This window comes from Hipposideros armiger, unplaced genomic scaffold (assembly GCF_001890085.2).
Source record: "Hipposideros armiger isolate ML-2016 unplaced genomic scaffold, ASM189008v1 scaffold_478, whole genome shotgun sequence".
Taxonomy (NCBI): domain Eukaryota; kingdom Metazoa; phylum Chordata; class Mammalia; order Chiroptera; family Hipposideridae; genus Hipposideros; species Hipposideros armiger.
In genome coordinates this window covers 58,793-79,306 of record NW_017731828.1, presented here as the reverse complement: position 1 = coordinate 79,306, position 20,514 = coordinate 58,793, and the positions used below count along the sequence as shown (strand labels likewise).

The following is a 20,514-nucleotide window of genomic DNA, read 5'->3' as shown; positions in this document are numbered from 1 at the left end:
AACCGGGGCCCTCTGGTGTCCCAAGCCAGCTCTTAACCAACGTGCCACTCCACCGGCCCAAGATGATCTTTTCTTAATCCCTTTTTCTTCCCCCAGTCCTACTGCCATTGCCTGTGTTCAGAACTAATCATTTTCTCCAGGACTGTTGTAAATGCTAGTTTCCCTTCCATCAGACTCTTTCCCTACCTATCCATTTTTTTAAATGGCTTTATTGAGGTATACAATAAGCTGCACATGTTTACAGGGTACCATTTGTTGGGTTTTGGCCTGCGTATACCCGTAAAACCATCATCACTGTTAAGATAATGGATATATCCATCACCCCCAAAAGCTTCCTTGTGCCACTTGGTAATTTCTGTCCCCACCCCTCCCACCACCACCCGCCTCCCTCCCACTGTCATCTCCAGGCAACTACTGATCTGCTTTCTGTCACTGTAAATTAATTAGAATTTCCTAAACTTTGATATAAGTGGAATCATACAGTATGTGCTTTTTCTTGTTTATCTTCTTTCACTCAGCATAATTAATTTGAGATTCATGTTGTGTGTTGATAGTTCATTCCTTTTTATAGCTGAATAGTAATCCATTGTATCACAGTTTGTTGATCTGTTCACCTGTTGAAAAACGTTTGGGTTGTTTTCAATTTGGGGGCTTTTACAAGTAAATCTACTGTGAACATTTGTGTCCAAATCCTTGTATGGACATGTGCTTTCATTTCCCTTGGACAAATAACCTTGGAGTACAATGCTGGGTTGTATGGTAGGTGCGTGTATATCTTTTAAAGAACCTGGCCTTCTCTTCCAAGTGGTTGTGCCAGTTTACATTCCCACCAGCAGAGTGTAAGGTGCTAGTTGCCGTATGTCTTTGCCAACACTTGGCATGCTCGGTCTTTTTTGATTTTAGCTCTTTTAGTAGCTGTGCCGTGATACCTTGTCGTAGTTTTAATTTGCATTTCCCTAATGTCTGATGAGGTGGAGCCTCTTTTCATGATGTCGAGCCTCTTTTTATTTTGAGATGATTGTAGATTCATACTCTTTAACATGTCATTGCATTGTCTATATTCATATTACTGAGTTTTGAGAGTTCTTTGTATTCCAGATACAAGTCTTTTTATCAGATAAGTGACATGCAGATCTTTTCTCCCAATCTGTGGCTTGTCCTTTTACATTCTCTTAATAATGTCTATTGGTAAGCCCCAAGTGAAACGAGTATAATAAAACCTTAGAAGAGAGCTGATGGTAATGCCATTTGGGTGTACTTAAAGAATCTTAAAACAGAATGTTGATTCTGGCCATTTTATATTGAACTGCAAATGGAGCCTTTTCTGATCCGATTGTTTTTTTCTTCATCTTAGACGAGGAGTTGTGTTTGGTCTGTGGAGTGCCTGTGCTTCAGTGGGCAATATTTTGGGAGCGTGCCTAGCTTCTTCTGTACTGCAGTATGGCTATGAGGTAGGTATTTCTTTCTAGCTTTATCTTGAGTATATAAATAAATAAACTCTGTGTGTGTGTGTGTGTGTGTGTGTGTGTGTGTGTGTGTGTGTGTATTTAGGAAATAATACTGTGGCCATTTAAAACAACTTGAGCTGTGTCTGGGTAGGGCAAGTTTTGTGTTAAAAGTAAACAAACTTCTGATAAATTCAAACACATGAAAACATGATTCCTGGAAAAAACACCCAAGTCTAAAGACAAATAATCAATTGGGAAAAAGTATTTGCAATTTGTGTTACACTAAAGAGCTAATATATAAAGAGAGCCCACAAATTGATAAGAAAAAGACCAAAAACACAGAAAAAGATAAAGGATTTGAACATGTAGTTGATGAAAATAGACTAGAACTGGCTTGTAAACATAGGAAAAGAAATTCCACTTCGCTCTTAACTTCGTTCCATTAATGGTTACGAAGCTTTTCCAGGTGCCCCTGGGCGGTAGAGGACAGACACTGGTCAAAAGGGACAAAAATCGCTGCCCTTATGGAGCTTAGGTGTTAGTCGGAGGAGAAATGCAAATTAAAACTACACCGCAAAAGAGAATCTTCACCGAATAGTCATTAAATTGGTAAAAATCCAGAAGTTTGAGAACATATGTGTTTATGAGGATGCGAAGCAATAGGCATTGCAGCTGGGAAAGTACATGACCCCTCTTGGCGTCAGTGTGAGACTGCCTGTCAAAATCATAACTGCCCAGCCCGGCACTTCCACCTCCAGGGATTAATCCTACAGGTGAACATACTCCAACCCGCACACAGTGATGTACCGTATTTCCCCATGTATAAGATGCACCTTTTTTCGAAAAATTTGGGGTCTGAAAACTGGGTGCGCCTTATATAGTGGTTGTAGATTTCAAATGCCATAGATGGAACTGAGGACGAGGCAATCTATGAAGACAGTGATTTGTCATCAGACAGGTGAGGACAAGCTAATGGTTGGGAGTTTTGACTGTGATGAGGAGTTGTATGAGTTTTATGATGAATAAAACTTGAGTTCAATAACTTTATGTAATACATTTTTTTCAAATTTCGGACCCCCAAATTAAGGTGTGTCTTATACATGGGAACGTCTTATACATGGGGAAATACGGTATCTACGAGGTTATTTATGTCAGCATTGATTGTCACAGCAAAACATCGATGACGGATGTGAACCCAAAGGGCCGTAGTTAGACTGACGCACCTGCCTGTTTAGTGGCATGTGTGCAGCTCTGGAATAGAATTGGGAAGCTCTCTGTACTGACAGGGAAAGATCTCAGTGGTGTAAATTAAGTGAAGAGAGAAGGGTGCACGGCAGTGTAAATTGAAGGCTGCCATTCGTGTGAAGTGGAAAAGTAGACTATATATTTGTATTTTCTTGTATGTTTCCAAAGCAATCTCTAGAAAGTATTGGGTTGTTGGAAAAGTCATGACGTGTTTTTTCTATGTATTTCGTTGCAAAAATGCCTCATGACTTTGCCGACAACACAATAAAAATGAAATAACAATGGCTACCTGCTGGGAAAATGAGGGTTGAGTGGATGGGAGAAGGGGGTGGGAGGGAGACTTTTGACTCTACCTCCACTTTGTGTTGCTTGAATCATGTGAATGTGTTGCCTATTCAGAAACCTAAATAATTAAAAGTAGGTAAGTTGCTCTTTAAAAAAGTAGATGAAGTTTTAAACAGCTGTCTGAGAGTTTTGGTCTAGTCAGGGTCAATGGGAAATCCTTCCTGTGTCATGGTCACCTTCATTGTGGGCTTCTTAGTGTCACGCCTGGATTGTACCATTTGGTTCAGATAGGAATTTCGGTTCACCCAGTGTGATGCTCCCAGATTTGTTTTCTGGAAACACGAATTTTGTCACTGACTTGTACAAAAACTCAGATTATCTGTCCACATCAGGCTCCATTCTCTATTACATAAAATTCAGCCATGCAGCCTGGCTTTGGAGAGGCTTTACTGTTGACATCACCTTTCCAAATGTTTTATATTCCCTGCTGTCTCCCGGCAGAAGCCCTCTGCCTCAGCGGTGAGGATGGCTTTCTACCTCATTCTCACCTTGGGCCTTTGCTGGAAAGATGGTCAATTGCTTTGATTGTGAGCTCTTCCTTAAAGCATTGTGTAGCTACTTCAGCCTCTTTAGCTGTTTCTGTCTTCTAAATCCCTATACATGGCTCTTACCAGGATTGGGCCTTCTCAGCTACATGCTGCCTTATGTTATTGTTTTGTTTATTATCTAATCCCCTCAACTGAGTAGAATATCTTCGAAGGGCAGATACTGTGTCTTTTGGGAGGCTGTGTGGTGCAAAGAATGAGATTTTGGAGCTAGTCCTGATTTTCCAGTCATAATAGTATCACTCAGTGTGCAGGGGATCTTGATTCTCCTCTCTGAGCCTCATGGAAAAATTAACGGGAAAACCCAAGTAAAACACAGTTCAGTACTGGCACAGACTAAGCGCTCAGCGCTCACTTTCTTCCTAGCCTCCCAGTCCTCCCGCCCCATCCCTCACCTCCCACCCCTCACCTATGCCTCTAATGAACATCCCAGATGTGTAAGAAGCACCTTCCCTCTCTCCAGTATGCCTTCCTGGTGACGGCGGCTGTGCAGTTTGCTGGTGGCGTCATCATCTTCTTTGGACTCCTGGTGTCACCAGAGGAAATTGGTGAGGACAAGCTGCTGCTTCTGTTCAGAATGTCTTACTATTAGTGGGCGAAGAGAAATCGGAGGCCAGGATAGTCAGCCTCTTCTTTCCTAGGGGAACTGTGAGCTCCTTTCAGTGAACTAAGGAGCAGCATTGCTGTTTGTGTCCTGTGTCCAGCTAAGCCTGACACAGCTGTACTTGTTTGAGGGGAGCGAGGCTCACCTTTTATAGATTCAGGGAAAACTCACCGTTTGCAAATGAGTTTTACAATGGAAACACTGGTTAGAAATGAGCATGGATGTGTTTCTAATTTCACTTCTTAAGACTGATTTCCTTTTTCATAAAAATAATTTAGTGTTACTTATCTGTGGTTAAATATAGAATATGTACAAGCAAAACCGCAGAAGCAAATAGATGTACAATTCTAGCTTTTGAGTATTAAGGAGACATGCCAGTTTAATCGTATGTAACTATTATTTGTATATAAGAGAGATGGTGTGATTTAGTTGTAAAACTATTGCTTTGAAGCCAGATAAAGTCTAATAGAATTAGAGTCCTTGGTTTGTTGCTATGTGACCTTAATAGACCGTAGTTGACCTTGGCCTCTGAACTTTGTTGGGTCTTCTAAAAACTGGAAGTAAAAATAATATCGACCTCATAAGTAGCGATGCATGCAAAACCCAGTGCCAGGCACCCAGAAGGCATTTTATCAATGGTGGCTCTTACTATTGTTTTAGGTCTCCCTGGTATTGAGGCGGAAGAAAATTTTGAAGAAGACTCGCACAGGCCATTGATTACTGGTGCTGAAAATGAAGATGAATATGAGCCTAACTATTCAGTCCAAGAAGGCAGTGCTATCACCCAAGTCAAGGCAATAAGCTTTTATCAGGCTTGTTGCCTTCCTGGAGTTATACCGGTAAGGAGCGTTCAACTCTTCGCACAGCCAATGAGATAGTATAGCCTGGGGATGAACTCTGTCTGGGATGAAGCATCTCTAAGAACTTAGCTTCTTGTTGATACTTTATTTTAGAAATATATGTTCAAAAGAATACGGGATAGTGCCCCTCAGCTTATTTTTAGATTGGCATCACTTGAAATTTTATCTGATATCTAACACGGGGGTCAGCAAACCTTGTCTGGGAAGAGCCAGANTGGCATCACTTGAAATTTTATCTGATATCTAACATGGGGGTCAGCAAACCTTGTCTGGGAAGAGCCAGATAGTAAATGTTTTCAGCTTTGGTGGGGCCGTACAGTCTCTGCCACTTAACTCTAGAGCAGCGGTTCTCAACCTGTCACAGGGTTCGCCTAAGACCATCGGAAAACACATATTTTCGATGGTCTTAGGAACGGAGACACTGCTTCTCTATCCGTCTCCAGGCCCACATACGAGTACCCAGCGACCCCTGTGAAAGGGTCGTTTGACCCCCAAAGGGATCGCGACCCACAGGTTGAGAACCGCTGCTCTAGAGCAAAAGAAATTGGACAACATGGAACAAATGGGCGCGGCCAGGTTTGGCCTTGAGCCCTGGTTTGCTGACCCTGACGTAGTATTCGGGTAAGAAGGCAAAGTTAGTATTTTTAAGTATAATTCTTTTTGGCCTGTTGCAGTATTACAGTTATATGTCAACTGAGAGGGGTTTGGAATGGGTCATTGAGCCTGCCTTATTTGCTGATATTTTAGGAAGAAACCATGTTTGCTCTTTTATTAAAAGATCCAGAGCAGAGTACTCCACAGTATTTCTTGGTAATGCATTCCAGTGTTTCCACAACCTTGACAGTCAGGAGAACATTCTAACGTCTAAACTAAATCCCTTCTGCTGCAGTTTTTCTGTCTTGGTGTTTCGGGCGCTCTAGCGCGGGAGTGGAAGTTGAGAGGCCTAGGTTATGTTTCCAGCTTACCCACTAACTCTCTGTGAGGCCTGGGGTAAGTCACTCAGCTCCCCTGTGTCTCAGCTCCCCTCCCTGTGGAACAGAAAGTGTACCATCTCCCCTGGGGTCCGGGTCGGTGGGTTATTGCATCGGGAACACGTACTTGTCTTTGTTTCTTGTTCAGTGGTGCTTTCTGAATGTAACCCCTTAGCTAGATTCCCAGTTTGCAGCTTGTCCTATCTGGTACTTAACAGTTCTTTCTGCCTGTGCCCCCAAACCAGCCAAGAGAACTGACATTTGCCAACAGATAGTTAAGTCGGAGTTAAAAATGTAAGTTCCCATGACGCCTCAACCAAAAGACGATATATAACACAAGCAAAATGCAGGTTCCTTTAGGCCTGTTCTTATGCTAACGGTTAGTATTTTTTTAAACTAGTTATTAAACTGTTCGGCTGGTAATAGTTTCATGTCCGAGACAGAACTTAAATTTGTTGTGACTGAGTCTGGAATCTGTTGCTCTTCCTTGGTATTTCACAAGCTATTGTTCCACGACATGGGCAGGGACGTAATGGAAATCTAGTTAATTTCATTCCTTTGTCTTTGTAGCAGGCTGTCTGGACAAAATGCACTCATGACTGGGCCTTGGCTCTCTGGGGGGTGGCTGTTGCCTGGCCAGCAAAGCTGTTTTAGAGCAAGTCATACCTAGGGAATAACGGCAGCTCCAGGGAAAAGAACATACTAGCCAGACCCCCTTTGAAGTCAGTCTGTCTGTTCCTCCCCTTTCCCTTTGATGCTGAATGTCAGGATGTCCTGGTAATAATGTGTTGAATATAGGAGTCTTAGCACCACTGCTGTCTTAAGGCAGCTGCAACTTTTATTCCTCCAAGTAGAACCACGAGGCCCAGGACAATCACGTTCTTTCATTTCTGACTCACCAGGGATACTCTTTGCTTTTCCACTGGGTGTGGGAATGTGAAGCTTTAAGAAACTATAATGTGGAAGTCGTTTTCACATTGATGCTTTTCTTAGGCTTTGAAACGATAGTTGAGTCATCTTGTTCTCCAGCGTTCCTAAGATTAACTTTGCAGGAAATAGAAGAACGAAAATAGTTTGGCTGCTTACAATAAAAGCTGTGATGTTTACTGGATTTATTTGCTTGTGGTTAATGCTAGCTAACGGCATGAACACCTTTTGTTTCTGTCTAAATAAAGAAATGGGACTATGTGCCCTGCCTCATAGGTTCAAAACACTGGTTTGCTTCTACCGGAGAACTGAAAGGAGAGGAAGCTGGGGACAGTTAGGAAATGGTCCCGTGTGTCTTCTATTCCAAAGGCCTGCTGTGCATGCCTTTCTGGAAGCTAATGGGGACAAAGAAAAGAGGGACACTAGGTAGAGTCAGGCAAATGGGAATTTGTAGAAATGTTTAACTTTACAATCAGGTACAACTGTTCGTCCCAAACTCCTCGATTTTGTTTTGCTTTTTAATTACATTAAAAACTGTGGTCACGCTCTGCTGTTTGCGCCTTACTGATAGTTGAATGTTTTCCTTGCAGTACTCGCTGGCCTATGCCTGCTTGAAGTTAGTCAACTACTCCTTCTTCTTCTGGTTGCCCTTTTATCTGAGCAACAACTTTGGATGGAAGGAGGCCGAAGCCGACAAGCTGTCCATTTGGTACGATGTTGGAGGAATTATAGGTAATACCTGTGATGCATCTTTTTCTGTCATTAAGAGTTCGTTTACTGGGTTATGAAATCTGGTATTATTTAAAGTTTTATTACTTACTCCACAGCCGTTTTTCCTAAACGGTCCTGCCAGCAAATAGCCAAACTCTTAAAAAAAAAAATCTGTAGAAAAGACAGCCTACGACAGTCCTGTGATTTATGGGCTCTTATTGCTCAGTCCTTTGTTGATGGGTCAGTTCTTTGTGTTGGGATGTTTCCCTCTGTGACCTCTTTCAGTGTAACCCTTTGGTACTTTTCCTAGCTCTAGAGCCAATTGTATGTCAGAGATTGTGAATGTGTTCATTTTCTCTACGTCTCACCTTTCTCACCACCTGCAGCCAAACAAGGGAAAATGTTAGTTTACTGTGTAGATTGTCAGATCATAGAGGCAGGAATAATAGCAGGGATTAATTTTTGTGAGTATTTTGCAATTGCTTCATACGTAGCCGGTTTTAATAGCAACTTTTTGTTATAGCTGGAAATATAAACAGGGAAGTAAGAAACTTTTAAATAAGACAGCATATAGAATGCATTTTAGTGGGTGTGACTTATCTGGCTATGACAAAACCTTAATATCCTTTCTGTAATGTTTACATTTAGAATTGTGGTATGACTAAACTGCCCCAAGCACATGAAAGCACCCAGTGTACCTTTAGGTGATGTACTGTTATTGTATTTGAACTTGTCTGCCCTTGTTCTTAGATTCAGAGCCAGAGATGAGGTTGCCATCTTTAGACCTGACCATACTTCTGTGTCCTGCTGTCTGGTGGGGATGTAGCACATGTCCCATAGTCCTTAGAACTCAAAATAGAACTGTATCCAAATGTAACCATGTTGCCTAAAGGATTCATAGCACCTCTTTTTAAACCTCCTGACCTGTTAGTTATTCCCAAACCGTAATTGTTGCATTCAATTTTAGTGAATTATTTTTTGGTTGCTACTTATAGCCTGTGAGGCATGTCTTTAATTAATCATATTTTTCAATATAAAAGCAGAAAAGTCAGGAAAAGCCTTCACAGCTGGTTTGAGATGGGAAAAATAGCAGGGGGCAGTGGGTGGTTATGATGATGTTCCCTTTTCCCTGTGTTGGCGTCTGATTTGTGGTGTCCTGTTCCAATCAGCCATCGCTGATTCAGTCAGGTAATCTTCCTAAAAGGAAATTACAAAGGAAACTTTTTAGGAGAGTCAGCCATCTTTTTGGATGGACCAGGGTTAGGATTCAGATAGCAGCAGGTGGGGGTGGAAGGGGGTACATGATGAGCCAATTTCAGGTAACCGAGCTGAATTATAAATGATTTTGACTGTGATACATATGCCCTTTGTTTTTAAAGGTGGAACTTTACAAGGCTTCATCTCTGATGTATTACAGAAGAGGGCACCAGTGTTAGCCCTGAGTCTGCTTCTGGCCATTGGGTCCCTCGTTGGATACAGTCGTGAGTATTCCCTTGCAATTAAATTGTTTTTATGGTCTTTCAGAACTTCTGCCTTGAGTCAGTGATCAACCCTGGGGAGCTCCTTGAGGCCAGCTCCAAAGGCATGATACAGGACCTTTGTATCATCCTGTAGATGCCGGGTAAAAGGATCATCACGTAGTTTTATTTGTGTTGGGGAGGAAACTGGCATCTCTCTGGCTTTGTTGGTTTGTTTAAAAGCTTGCTTGGGAGTGTATATGCTTTGTTTGAAGGTAGGCTCCAGAGGGACAGCATTAGAGCCAATAAAACAATAAAAGGGAAAAGGTTTCAAAAGAGGAAAGATGGTAATTAGTAGGTTGGGTGTATGTCCCTTAAGATGCTGCTGAGATGGGAGTAGAGTTTTTCTGTAGCTTTTAGAAGTCTCATTAGTTTGAGCGCCAGCAAGAGGCAGACATTACAAATAAAAGTTGGGAGAGGCCGTGAAAGAGTTGCACCCCTTTGTTGTCTCAGGGCGTGATCGGTGAGGTCAGAGACCCAGGCCCCTGTGTACTGTTCAGTGGAGGCACGTGTCATGTCAGCATGCTGCTTCTGTGTCTTTCCTCACAGGCTCTCCAAACGATAAGTCCATTAATGCACTGCTGATGGCCATCACAGGTATGCATCCGGCTCCGTTTCACTATACTCTTTGCTCTAGAAGCAGAAAGGGAAAAAGGAAGCTGATGTCTCCTTTACTGTGAGTTATACTAACACCTTAATTACGGAGAACTCACGTGGTCAAAGGAAAGACGCCTCCTCCAGATTCTATTTCTCTGCCATTATGTGACCCCCTCGGCCCTGTTGTTCCAGAATCAGTCCCTTTTTAAAAATTTTTTATGTTTTAGATTTTGTTGGGGAGCAGTGTGTTTTCCGAGGACCCATCAGCTCCAAGTCAAGTAGTTGTTTCAATCTAGTTGTGTGTGTGGGGGGGCACAGCTCAGTGGCCCATGTGGGGATCGAACTGGCAGCCTTGGTGTTATGAGCACTGCGCTCTAACCAACTGAGTGAACCGGCCACCCTAGAATCAGTCCCTTTTGATAGACTTCCTAACACTTTGATTGCTGCCCCAGCTTCTCATAGCACTTCTGGAAGTGGCTTAGGAAGGTGCCACTTTGGAAACCAGTTCAAAATGTCCAGTATAGCCAGTTCTTCCTCCGGTGTTGGAATTGGTCACTATTTCTTCACTTCAGCACCAGATGAAGTAATAACTGCAGTTAGGGACCATGTTATAGAAAAATTTTTTATTTTAAACTTTAGATCCTACTCAGCATAGTGAGAGCTGCTCATGCTATGCGAGGCTCACAAAACTGATTCCAACCGACTCCTGTGAACAGATGTACACGGGCCAACTCCCCGGTCCTTGGATAGCGAGCGTTCTGAGCGCAGGGGCAGATATAAACCACGTTTAAATAGCCTTTTTTCTCCTCTCTCTTTTTCTTCAGTATGTGTTGTTGAATTTGGTGTTCAAATGCTCTGTGATGTACCTCTGCCGGAATAGACTCTGACAAGCTAGTACAGTTCTTGATCAATGAGTGAGGGCACACTTCACAGATCAGAAGGCTGTGTGTTCACAGATCAATGTGTGTTCACTACAATTTTTTTATTTTTGGTTTCTATAAAATATACTGGAGCGTCATGTAATTCAAGAAGGGATTTCAGAAAAGTGGATGGTAACTAGTTTGGACATGATACTATCTGGGAAAGTTTTCATTTTTACTGGTGATTTTTACCCCTTTTCCATTTCTCTCCAACATCCTGATTAAAATCACGGAATAAGAGTTTTCTTTATTCAATAGATCCGTAGTGGGCTATGAATAGTGTTTTAATAAGAACCTGTTCTATTTATGGCTTCAGGATTTTTTATTGGTGGACCTTCTAATATGATTAGCTCTGCTATTTCTGCGGACCTGGGTCGCCAGGAGCTGATCCAAGGGAGCAGTGAGGCTTTGGCGACCGTCACCGGAATTGTTGATGGAACTGGGAGCATTGGAGCTGCCGTGGGCCAGGTGAGAGAGCGGGAGAGGGGTTGAAATTGAGTGTTAAGCAGTCCTTCACTGGTGGAAGAATGTACACCTGTCCCGGCCACAGTAGGTGGCACTCTTGGGCTGTAGTATACGGTACTGAAAGCCTGGGGGTGTTTAGTCTTCTCTGAGGTCCAGCTGATGTGACCTCATATGGAAGGCCCCTCTGCATTTTTTAGCCACTTCTTTCCACTTGTACTTCCAGATTCTTCCTGTCTGGAAATAAGCTAACACCTCATCAGAGAGCTCCTTCTGTCTCAGCCCGCCATCCCCTGCTTCCCAGCCCTGGCACTCCATGGAGGCCACGAGACACATGCTTCTCATTATCCACCCTCCCCCTTCCACCCCCCACAATCACACTATACCAGACACACACATACACACGCTTGGCACATGGATCTCCACCAGAAGATGCCATGGGCTCTACAGCTGCTCTGAGTCGCTTTCTCGGCTTCCTACAACTGTGTCTCAAAGGACAGTTCATAAATGTCTTCTATCAGAATCACCTGGGGTATCATTAAAGCACAGAGCACTAAGCTTACTGCAGACCTACCGGGTTAGAGCCTCGGGGTCTGCATTTCAGCAAGCCTTCCTGGTGATTCTTGCGTACTCTAAGATTTGAGATCTCGGCTACGATTGGCCTACTGTAGGTAGTTAGAACTATTCAGATTGATCTTTTTTGCTTAAATGCAGCCTTACCACAGAAAGGCATCTCTTGTCTGGGACTGTCATGACTGATGCCTCTCCTAGGTCAGTGCATGCTAATTTTGCAAAAATAAGGAGTTGAGAATCATCTGCATGGATAAAATAGTTGAAACTATGGAAGTGATGAGATGTTTAATGGGGAAAGAGAATATAGGCAAAACCTCTGGAGATGCCCAGCGGTCAGAGAAGCAGGAAGCCAGGATCTGAGGAGGTGTTAGTAAAATCATAGATGTAGAGAGTTCAGGAGAAAGAGAATAGAAGGAAAAAGGCTTGTAGTTTTGACATTTAGGTCATTGATGGCTGTTTGCTTGCTCAGTGGGAGTGGATCACTGATGTCTACTTACTAGTGGTAAATGAGAGAGTTCGCACTGAGGAGAAGAAACCATCTTAATACTCACCGCAGCCATGTATTATGTATTCATTTGTTAATGTCTGTCTCTCCCACTACTGTGGAAGCTTCATGAGGACAGCATTTTGTTTGTTTCTCCCACTGCTTTAGCCCCAGCACCAAGAACAGTGCCTGGCACACAGTAGGCACCCAGATACTCGTTGAGTGGTTGTAGAACAAACAGTTGATAGGATTGATGTGCTTAACATATTTGATTATGAAACGAAAGGGGAAAAGAAAAACTTAGCGAAGGTAGGAGAAATTGCTTACTTGATCATTCCCTGGAATAGGAACCAAAACTGCTCTTGGCCACCAGTTCGGATGTCTTCATGTAAGCAGTAAGGAGTGACTATCAGGCATCCTTTTCTGAAATTACTATAGTAAGTTATTCTTCCTCACTGATGTTTTCTTCATTAATCAAATGGGTGGATTATAATTAACATTTCAGGGAGTTTACTTTTTTTTTTTTATTAAAGATTTTTATTGGGGAATTGGGGGGATGGGAACAGCGATGGAGAATTGGGGGAAGGGGTACACACGGTAGCCCATGGCAACCCATCTGCCGTCGCCAGCGACTCATGGCAGCCCAGCTCCAGGTTGAGCTGTTGTTCAGCATCCCAGCTATAGAGGGCAGTGTCACTGGCCCTCATATGTGGGATCCGAACCGGGGCCCTCTGGCGTCCCAAGCCAGTTCTTAACCATCGTGCCACTCAGCCGGCCCTCAGGGAGTTTACTTTTATTTAGAATGTCTCACCTACCAGTGTTCAGATCCCTAACCATGAACTTGGGTACTAGACTGACTTGTGGTTTGGGATGCAGGATCAGAAGTAAATCATTGTTAACTTTACTCATTCCCCTTCCGTGTTGAACTTGGAGTGATTTCCCATTGCCTGAGGTATGAAACCTTAAACTCCATGACTTAATATTAAAAACTCTTATCAGCCTTGTCTCCAGCCACTCCCCTAACTCGCCTTGAATAACCTTGTTCCTCCCACCTTTATTTGATTTCCCAAGAAAAGAAATTGTTTGTTCCTCCAGTTCGGATGGTTTCTGGTTTCCATAGCAGTTGGTGCACACCTCTAATAGAAAGAACACTTGTCACAGTGTGTCACATTTGCTGGTTTATTTACCTGTCCACTGTACCAGACTGTGCACTCCTCTTCATCTTGTTCCCAATGCTTAGTACATTTTTGACAAATAGCAGTGGCCCAATAAGATTAAATTGGAGCATCTACCTAAGAGAAACGAGAACAAATGTCCACATGAGCACTTGTACACAAACGTTTATAACTGGATTATTCATAACAGCTAAAAAGTAGAAACAATCCAAATATCCATCAATTGATAAATGGATAAATAAAATGGATGTTCACATAACAGAGTATTTATTTTTTTTTTAAAGATTTTTGTTGGGGAATTGGGGGGATGGGAACAGTGCTGGGGAATTGGGGAAAGGGGAACAGACAAGTTGCTGTCGTTTTGTTCTTCAGTCTAGTTATGGAGGACGTTGCTTCACTGGCCCAAGTTGGCACCATCATTGCGCTCTTCCTGGGCGAGGCAGATCAGTCAATGGCTTCTGGACGGCCGCTCACTGCGGCTGCTGGCCGCTCACGCTGGCTGCTGGCTACACACGGTAGCCCATGGCAACCCACTGCCACAGGGGCTGCAGCCTACGCCGTCGCCGGCGACTCACAGCAGCCCAGCTCTAGGTTGAGCTGTTGTTCAGCATCTTAGCTGTGGAGGGCAGTGTCACTGGCCCTCATATGTGGGATCCGAACCGGGGCCCTCTGGCGTCCCAAGCCAGCTCTTAACCATCGCGCCACTCGGCCGGCCCCAAAGCCAGTTCTTAACCATCGCGCCACTCGACCGGCCCTCACATAACAGAGTATTAATTGGCAATTAAAGAGGAATGAAGGATTGATACACCGTACAACATGGGTGACCCTCAAAAACATTATGCTGAGTGAAAGAAGCCGGTCACAAAAGACCACATGTTGTATGTAATTTCACTCATATGAGATATCCAGAATAGGAAAATTTATAGGGAAAGAATTTTTAAGCCAATGTTCATTGCAGCATTATTCACAGTAGTTGAAAGGTGGAAACACCTCAAGTGTCCATCAGTAGATGAATGGATAAGCAAAATGTATATGTATACGATGGAATAATACTCAGCCATGAAAAGTAATAAAGTTTTGACACACTCTACAACATGGTTGAACCTTAGAAACATGGTAAATGGAATAAGCCAGACACAAAAGGACAAATACACGTGATTCCACTGAATGTTAAATATCCAGAATAGGCAAATTCAGAGGCACAAAGCAGATTAGAAGTTACCAGGGACTGGGGAGAGGGGGTAAAAGGGAGTTACTGCTTAACAGGTGCAGATTCTGTTTGGGGTGATAAAAAATTTTGGAAATAGATGGTGGTGATGCTTGTGTTACATTGTGAATGTATTTGGTGTTGCTGAGTTGTACACTGAAAAATGGCAAATTTTGTGTTATATATCTCACCATAATAAAAAAGAAAATGGGTTAAATGCTATCAGATCCTTTCAGAATTGAAAGTAAAGTAAAAGAAAAGAAAGTAAAGTAAAGTAACATGCTGTAGAATGTTAAAGTCACACATAATCCTGTGAGCAAACAGCATAATTGAAAACTGAGCGGTATACTTAAAAGACAAACTACTTTTGAAAGCATCAATCATAGTACTTTTCACTGGAAGAAAGAATGGTTAAACGGAAGTGACTTGTGTATGTTCATCTTCCTCTCTTAATAGCAAAGTGAATAGAAGTAAATAAACCTTCTGGACTCGTATCTTCTGTTGTGCAGTTTTTGTATTTGAACTTTGCCCGCTTACAAAACGAAGGCCATTATTAATAAAGCTTAATAGGAACATGTATGTGAAAGAGTTTGTAAACTGCAAAACATGCAAATCCTAACTCCCTTCTTATTTTCTAGAAGAGCCACATTTAATCTACCTTTTAGCTACTTCATTTTATTCATATAATATATGAATAAATATATAAGGATTATATTGTAATTGTTTTTTCTCTCTTTTAGTATTTAGTGTCTTTGATCCAAGACAACCTAGGATGGATGTGGGTTTTCTACTTTTTCATTCTCATGGTAAGTGTGTGCCCTCACCCCCACCCCCACCCCCACCCTTTTTCTAACTAGTAGGTTTTCTTATTCATTTAGTTCAAAGCATTGACTTAAATTAATTCTTAAACCAGCAAAATTGCTGATTGCGTTTAAAGACCCTTTTGTGAAAAGTAAAATTTTATTAGTCTAAAAGACACATTGCTTTTCAAAGAGAGAAAGAGCCTTTAGTTTGCCCTTGACCTGAGTCTAGTGAGTATTGTCATTTGTAATTCCAGAAAAATGACAAGAGAGTTATTTAAAGTATCACTAACCATCAATCAGTGTACTCTTCCAGGGCAGTCTCTATCTGCTAAATGTAATTTGGGATTTCTGAAGGAACTTACAGTGTACATCAAGCCATGTACTGTTAAAACAGAAGCACTGCTGTGATTAACACTGTGGTGTGCAGGTTCTAAACGGAACCTTGAGTCGCTTGAGAAAATTACTCTTGTGCCTTAGATATTCCTGGCTGGAATTTTGTACTTTCTGGGAAATAGCTGGCATAGAATAAGGCCTTGTGCTTTAAAATGTTGCTCTGTTGATTAAGCCTGTGACATACATGCTCTGTCACATGATTGCTGAGATGGTGCGAAAGTCTCTACTTGAGAGAGTCCGGGGACAGCCTCCCCTACCAAGGGATGTGTTCAGTATCCTGTCCCTAAACTGAGGGCACCCTAATTGGAGGCAGCCTCAGTTGTCCCCAGTAGAGACACAGTCTTGTCCAAGGAGTCATGGCGCCCATTGGGCACCTAGAGTTCCCTGGTGCTGCCTTAAGGCTTCCTTCTGTACTCCGCTGGCACAAAGGATGCTTTTTCTGCCTGCCTGCCTTCTAGCTTCTAAGGAAGTTACCTCCTGGGTCATGTAACTCTGTGTTCAACTTCTGGCGTCCACGCTAAGTAGAGGGAAATAGCTCCTGATGAACCTGCTGTTACGATCATCCTAGAAATCGTGATAGAAAGAAACTGGATCTGTCATAAGAAACACTTTTTAATCTGAGCACCAGTATCAATTTTCTGTTCCACCTCTAGCGAATTATTTAATTTGTGTACCTTAGGTTTTTTTTTTTGAGACTGTAATGTAACATTAAGTATTTTATAATATTTACTGTAATTTTCAAAATCATTTTCTAATTTATTGAAGATTAAGCTTTGTTTGAAGTCAAAATGAATATAATTTTCAAATTCATTATATCTCAAACAATGCTCCAACAGAATTAATGAAATTGTTGCTGCACATTTAATGCTTTTTTTCTCTTCACAGACAAGTTGTACAATTCTGTTTATTTCACCATTAATAGTGAGGGAAATATGCTCTCTTATGCAAAGACAACAAGCTCACATATTGAGTGAGTGACTGGTGCCCACAAAAGAACAAGAACGATAGGAGACACATCAGGACAATTATTTCTTTTAATTCATCCTATTTTGGGCTTGTCTTAAGAGCTCCAACATAACCTCAGATTACCGAGCCTCTTTCAACAGTCTTAGCCGCTTGAGATGCTGACCAGAGTGGAGGCTGGGCTGTTTTGCTACACTACAGAAATTGTCGCCGAAGATTTTTATTGTTTCATGAATGTACAAATGGCCTATGAATCTGCCAGTGTCTTCGTTTGGCCTTTTGAGGTCAGTTCCTTTAACCTTAAATGCTCTGTTGGACTTGGACCCTTGTTCCTAACCTGGGAAGCTAAGTGACAACGCAGCAGCCATGCATGCTTATATCAAGGACGGGCTCCATGAATAGAAAGGCCCGTTGCATTTTGCTTTGGTAATGAGTTTGCAGACAGTGGCTCATCTTTGAAACATCAAATCCTGATAAAGCTCTCAAGCTGGACCCAGCATAGCCAGCCTTGGACCAAGAGCGCCTTTGTAAACAATGGTGGGAAAAATCCTCCTACGTGCTGATTGGCTCAGCCACTCTGCATCCGCTCTAAAGTGGTTCAGGTCCAGAAGCAGAAACATCTTCAAAGCGTTGTCAGCGTGTTCTCTTCCATTTTCATCAGCATTAAATAACTGACTCCTGGAAGCATTTAGTCAGCCTTTCAAGGACCATAAGGTTGATGAGTTGTCGCAAGCATTCCAACGGGTAACCCACAACTGACGTACCCAACCCCTGATTTGCTGTCTGGGACCTTCAGGCTCCACAAGAGAGCTAATCCGCGCAGCCTTGTTTTCAGAGGATCGATCTGTGTCACAACCGAATTCCCTGAGTTACCTCAGTAGAAGACAAGAATTAGAGAAAAAGGAAAGACCTTTTGCCCTAGTAAGCATTAGGTGTATGATGCTGAATCACATTAATGGGTCATTAAGGCCTGAGGGGTATCTAGGTATCTATTCTTTAGAAGTTTGTAGAGTATATACATCTTCATGGCTATGAATTCTATACAAATGGTCAATATTTTAAGGTCATTCTGTACATATATTTTAAATTATGTAAGCAAATGTGGGGGGACATGTGCAATTTTGAGGGCTGCCTAATTTGCATTGGGTTAGGGAATATTTTTCAACCTCCTGCTTTATACTCTGAAATGTGGTGTGTTTGTGAATTGTTGATGTTATTTAATCAAGCAGATTTTCAATCAGTTAATTAATTGCTTATGACTGACAAAAAGGGAAATGATGAAACACAGGAGGGGTAAATAAATTGACTTTTTATAATAAATATCTGTCCATCTGGTTATTTAAATATCTATGCTGAGCTCCGCGTTTTCAAATGAATGTGATTCATGCCTTATGACTTCCTGCTATTGAGTGTTCCCGAGTGACCGCTCACTGACCACAGTGTCGCCAGACTGTACAGCTTCTCCCCTTGTGGGTACTGGGATGGCCCCATTTCTGTTCTGTTCTGTGAAAGCCTTCCCTTCTCCTTTGTGTGAGATTGTGCTAAGGTTAGATGAGTTGTCTAGTTGTAATTTAAGAATCGCCTGTAGTGAACCCCATTTTGATTATTTAACCTCTTTCTGACATTTGGCTGAGAGTCTCCTTCCCCCCAACATAGTCGGTATGCTTACATCTTTGTACCCCAACACCGACCATAGTTTCCTTATCCAGTTCAGCCCTGACCTCTCTGTAGCCCCCAAGCTGTACCTGCAATGAAATTATAAATAAAATATTGGGTTGTCAGAAAAGTTATGATGTATTTTTTCTATGTTTTTTGTTGCAAAAATGCGTCATGACTTTTCCGACAACCCAATAATTGTTCAGCACTGAATGAAATTATGTGTTGCATGATGGCTGTATTTCTTTATTGCTCTAGTTCTGACAGTCTACGTGAGAATTAGCTTAAAGGACTCCTAAGAATTAACTTCACTTTTTCTTTCTTTTTTTAAAATATTTTATTGGGGAGTTGGGGAAGGGAACAGCGTTGGGGAGTGGGGAAGGGGAACAGACAAGTTGCTGTCCTTTTGTTCTTCACTCACGGTAGCTCACGGCAGCCCACTGCAGCCCCACTGCAGCCTACACCATCGCTGGCGACTCACGGCGGCCCAGCTCCAGGTCGAGCTGTTGTTCAGCATCTTAGCTGTAGAGGGCAGTGTCACTGGCTCATGTGGGATCCGAACCGGGGCCCTGCTACTCAGAGCTTGCGCTCCCAAGGCAGCTCTCAACCAATGAGCCACTCGGCCGGCCCTAACTTCACTTTCTTACTGATTATTTTCCCCCCCTTGATGAAAAGGCTATAGTGAGGCTTATTTGGAAATGGAAATGCATTCTTCTCCGACAGCTTGATCTCTGATGCTCCCTAGGTTGAAATAAAATGCTCTGGCCTGCCTTTTCTTGTCATACATTTTCTTTTCCGCTTCCGCTTCCATACAGTTTCAAAGGAAGAAAGGCCTCTCCCTCTTCCTGCTCATTCTGTTCCTTCCTGCTTCTTGGAGGATGGGAGTCCCAAAGTCAGCATTCATGCAGGAAATGCCTGAGGGCCGTCTGCGTGCAGCGTGGTGTTCAGAGGGATGGAGAATACAAGATGCTTTCATCCTCTCTTTCCCTCCTCCTTTAAAACCTCCAGAAGTCCTCCCTGCCTCCCATAACTGATAAAGCCTTTTCTTATCTCTACTAGTTCTTGTGACTCATGGCCCGTTTATCTTTTCATGACCAAGTCCTCTGAGTGGATAATCTGCTGCCTTCCTGGCTGTACTAACTTCCTCCTCACCTAGGTAACTAACTGTAGGTCTGTCTGCGCAGGACAGTCCCGGTTTATGCCTGATGACCAGACGTAATTATCAACAGCACTTCCCTTTGCTCTTCAAGTGTCTCCATTTGGACGCCTTATCCTTAATCGCTGACCTTATTTCTCATTCCCTGACAGAAGGTCATAGAATTTGGAGATCTTTTATTGACATTCCTTATCTTTTTTAATCCTTCTCTTGCACTTGACACTGGTAACCACTTCATCTTTCCCAGGACTTTTTTCCTTCGGTTTCTATGGCATTTTAATTTTTTTGAATCTCCTCACCTCCTATCCCTTTCACTGGATTCTCTGCTCGCCCTCTGCTAGTTTTATTTCTACAATAGGTTGAGCTGTTATAATCTACCAATAGCTCTGTTAAATACCTCGTGAGAAAGAAACCATAAGGAGCGGTGTGGTATTTGTTAAATGCTATCTGGTGTATAGTTACCAGCGAGTCTCAAGGGAAATGGGCTCAAGTTTTAAAACCTAAACCCCCATCCTGTCCCCACACAAACCACTCTGCCAATTGTCTACATGAATGGTTTTCGTTTTCTAAAGTGTCATGAAACCGTTTGAGAATCTGAAAGCCATCGACTCTCTCCCTAGATCAAAATACACATAGGAACAAACATTTGAAATTTATTACAGGATGTTCATGGGCCCAAACTTGAAGCCCATCCTTGGACCACACAGTTAGAAACCTTGGTGAGAGAATCAAATGTTACCTGGTGCGACATTTTCCCCTCTCCAGCTTCAATCTACTTATTGCATCTCCTACTGCCTCTGCACGAATCTCCTACAAAGTCAGACTGGTCAGCTTACTGTTGCTACGAACTGTTGTTACCAAAAAAAAAAAGTATCATCTTTAAAAAAGAACATTAAAATTTTTTTCAGGAAGCACCTGTTTTTTGTATTCTTAAAAAAAATGTGGACCGGCC

The 20,514-nt window shown here is 42.4% G+C and overlaps 1 protein-coding gene across 3 annotated transcripts in view; it reads left to right on the top strand.

The window, feature by feature from the left end:
- Positions 1-18,070, top strand: part of SLC37A3 (solute carrier family 37 member 3) — a 60,187-nt gene extending 42,117 nt beyond the window's left edge. For 2 of the 3 annotated variants that reach the window (XM_019666793.1, XM_019666792.1), the window contains exons 7-15: positions 1,355-1,451; positions 4,047-4,131; positions 4,848-5,026; positions 7,536-7,677; positions 9,036-9,137; positions 9,723-9,770; positions 11,007-11,158; positions 15,332-15,397; positions 16,673-18,070. In XM_019666793.1, the coding sequence (XP_019522338.1) occupies positions 1,355-1,451; positions 4,047-4,131; positions 4,848-5,026; positions 7,536-7,677; positions 9,036-9,137; positions 9,723-9,770; positions 11,007-11,158; positions 15,332-15,397; positions 16,673-16,765 (964 nt within the window). In that variant the 3' untranslated portion in view covers positions 16,766-18,070. Of the gene's footprint in view, positions 1-1,354; positions 1,452-4,046; positions 4,132-4,847; positions 5,027-7,535; positions 7,678-9,035; positions 9,138-9,722; positions 9,771-11,006; positions 11,159-15,331; positions 15,464-16,672 lie in introns of those variants that run through there. The other variant, XM_019666794.1, reaches the window with a different exon arrangement.
- Positions 18,071-20,514: the final 2,444 nt, after the last annotated feature.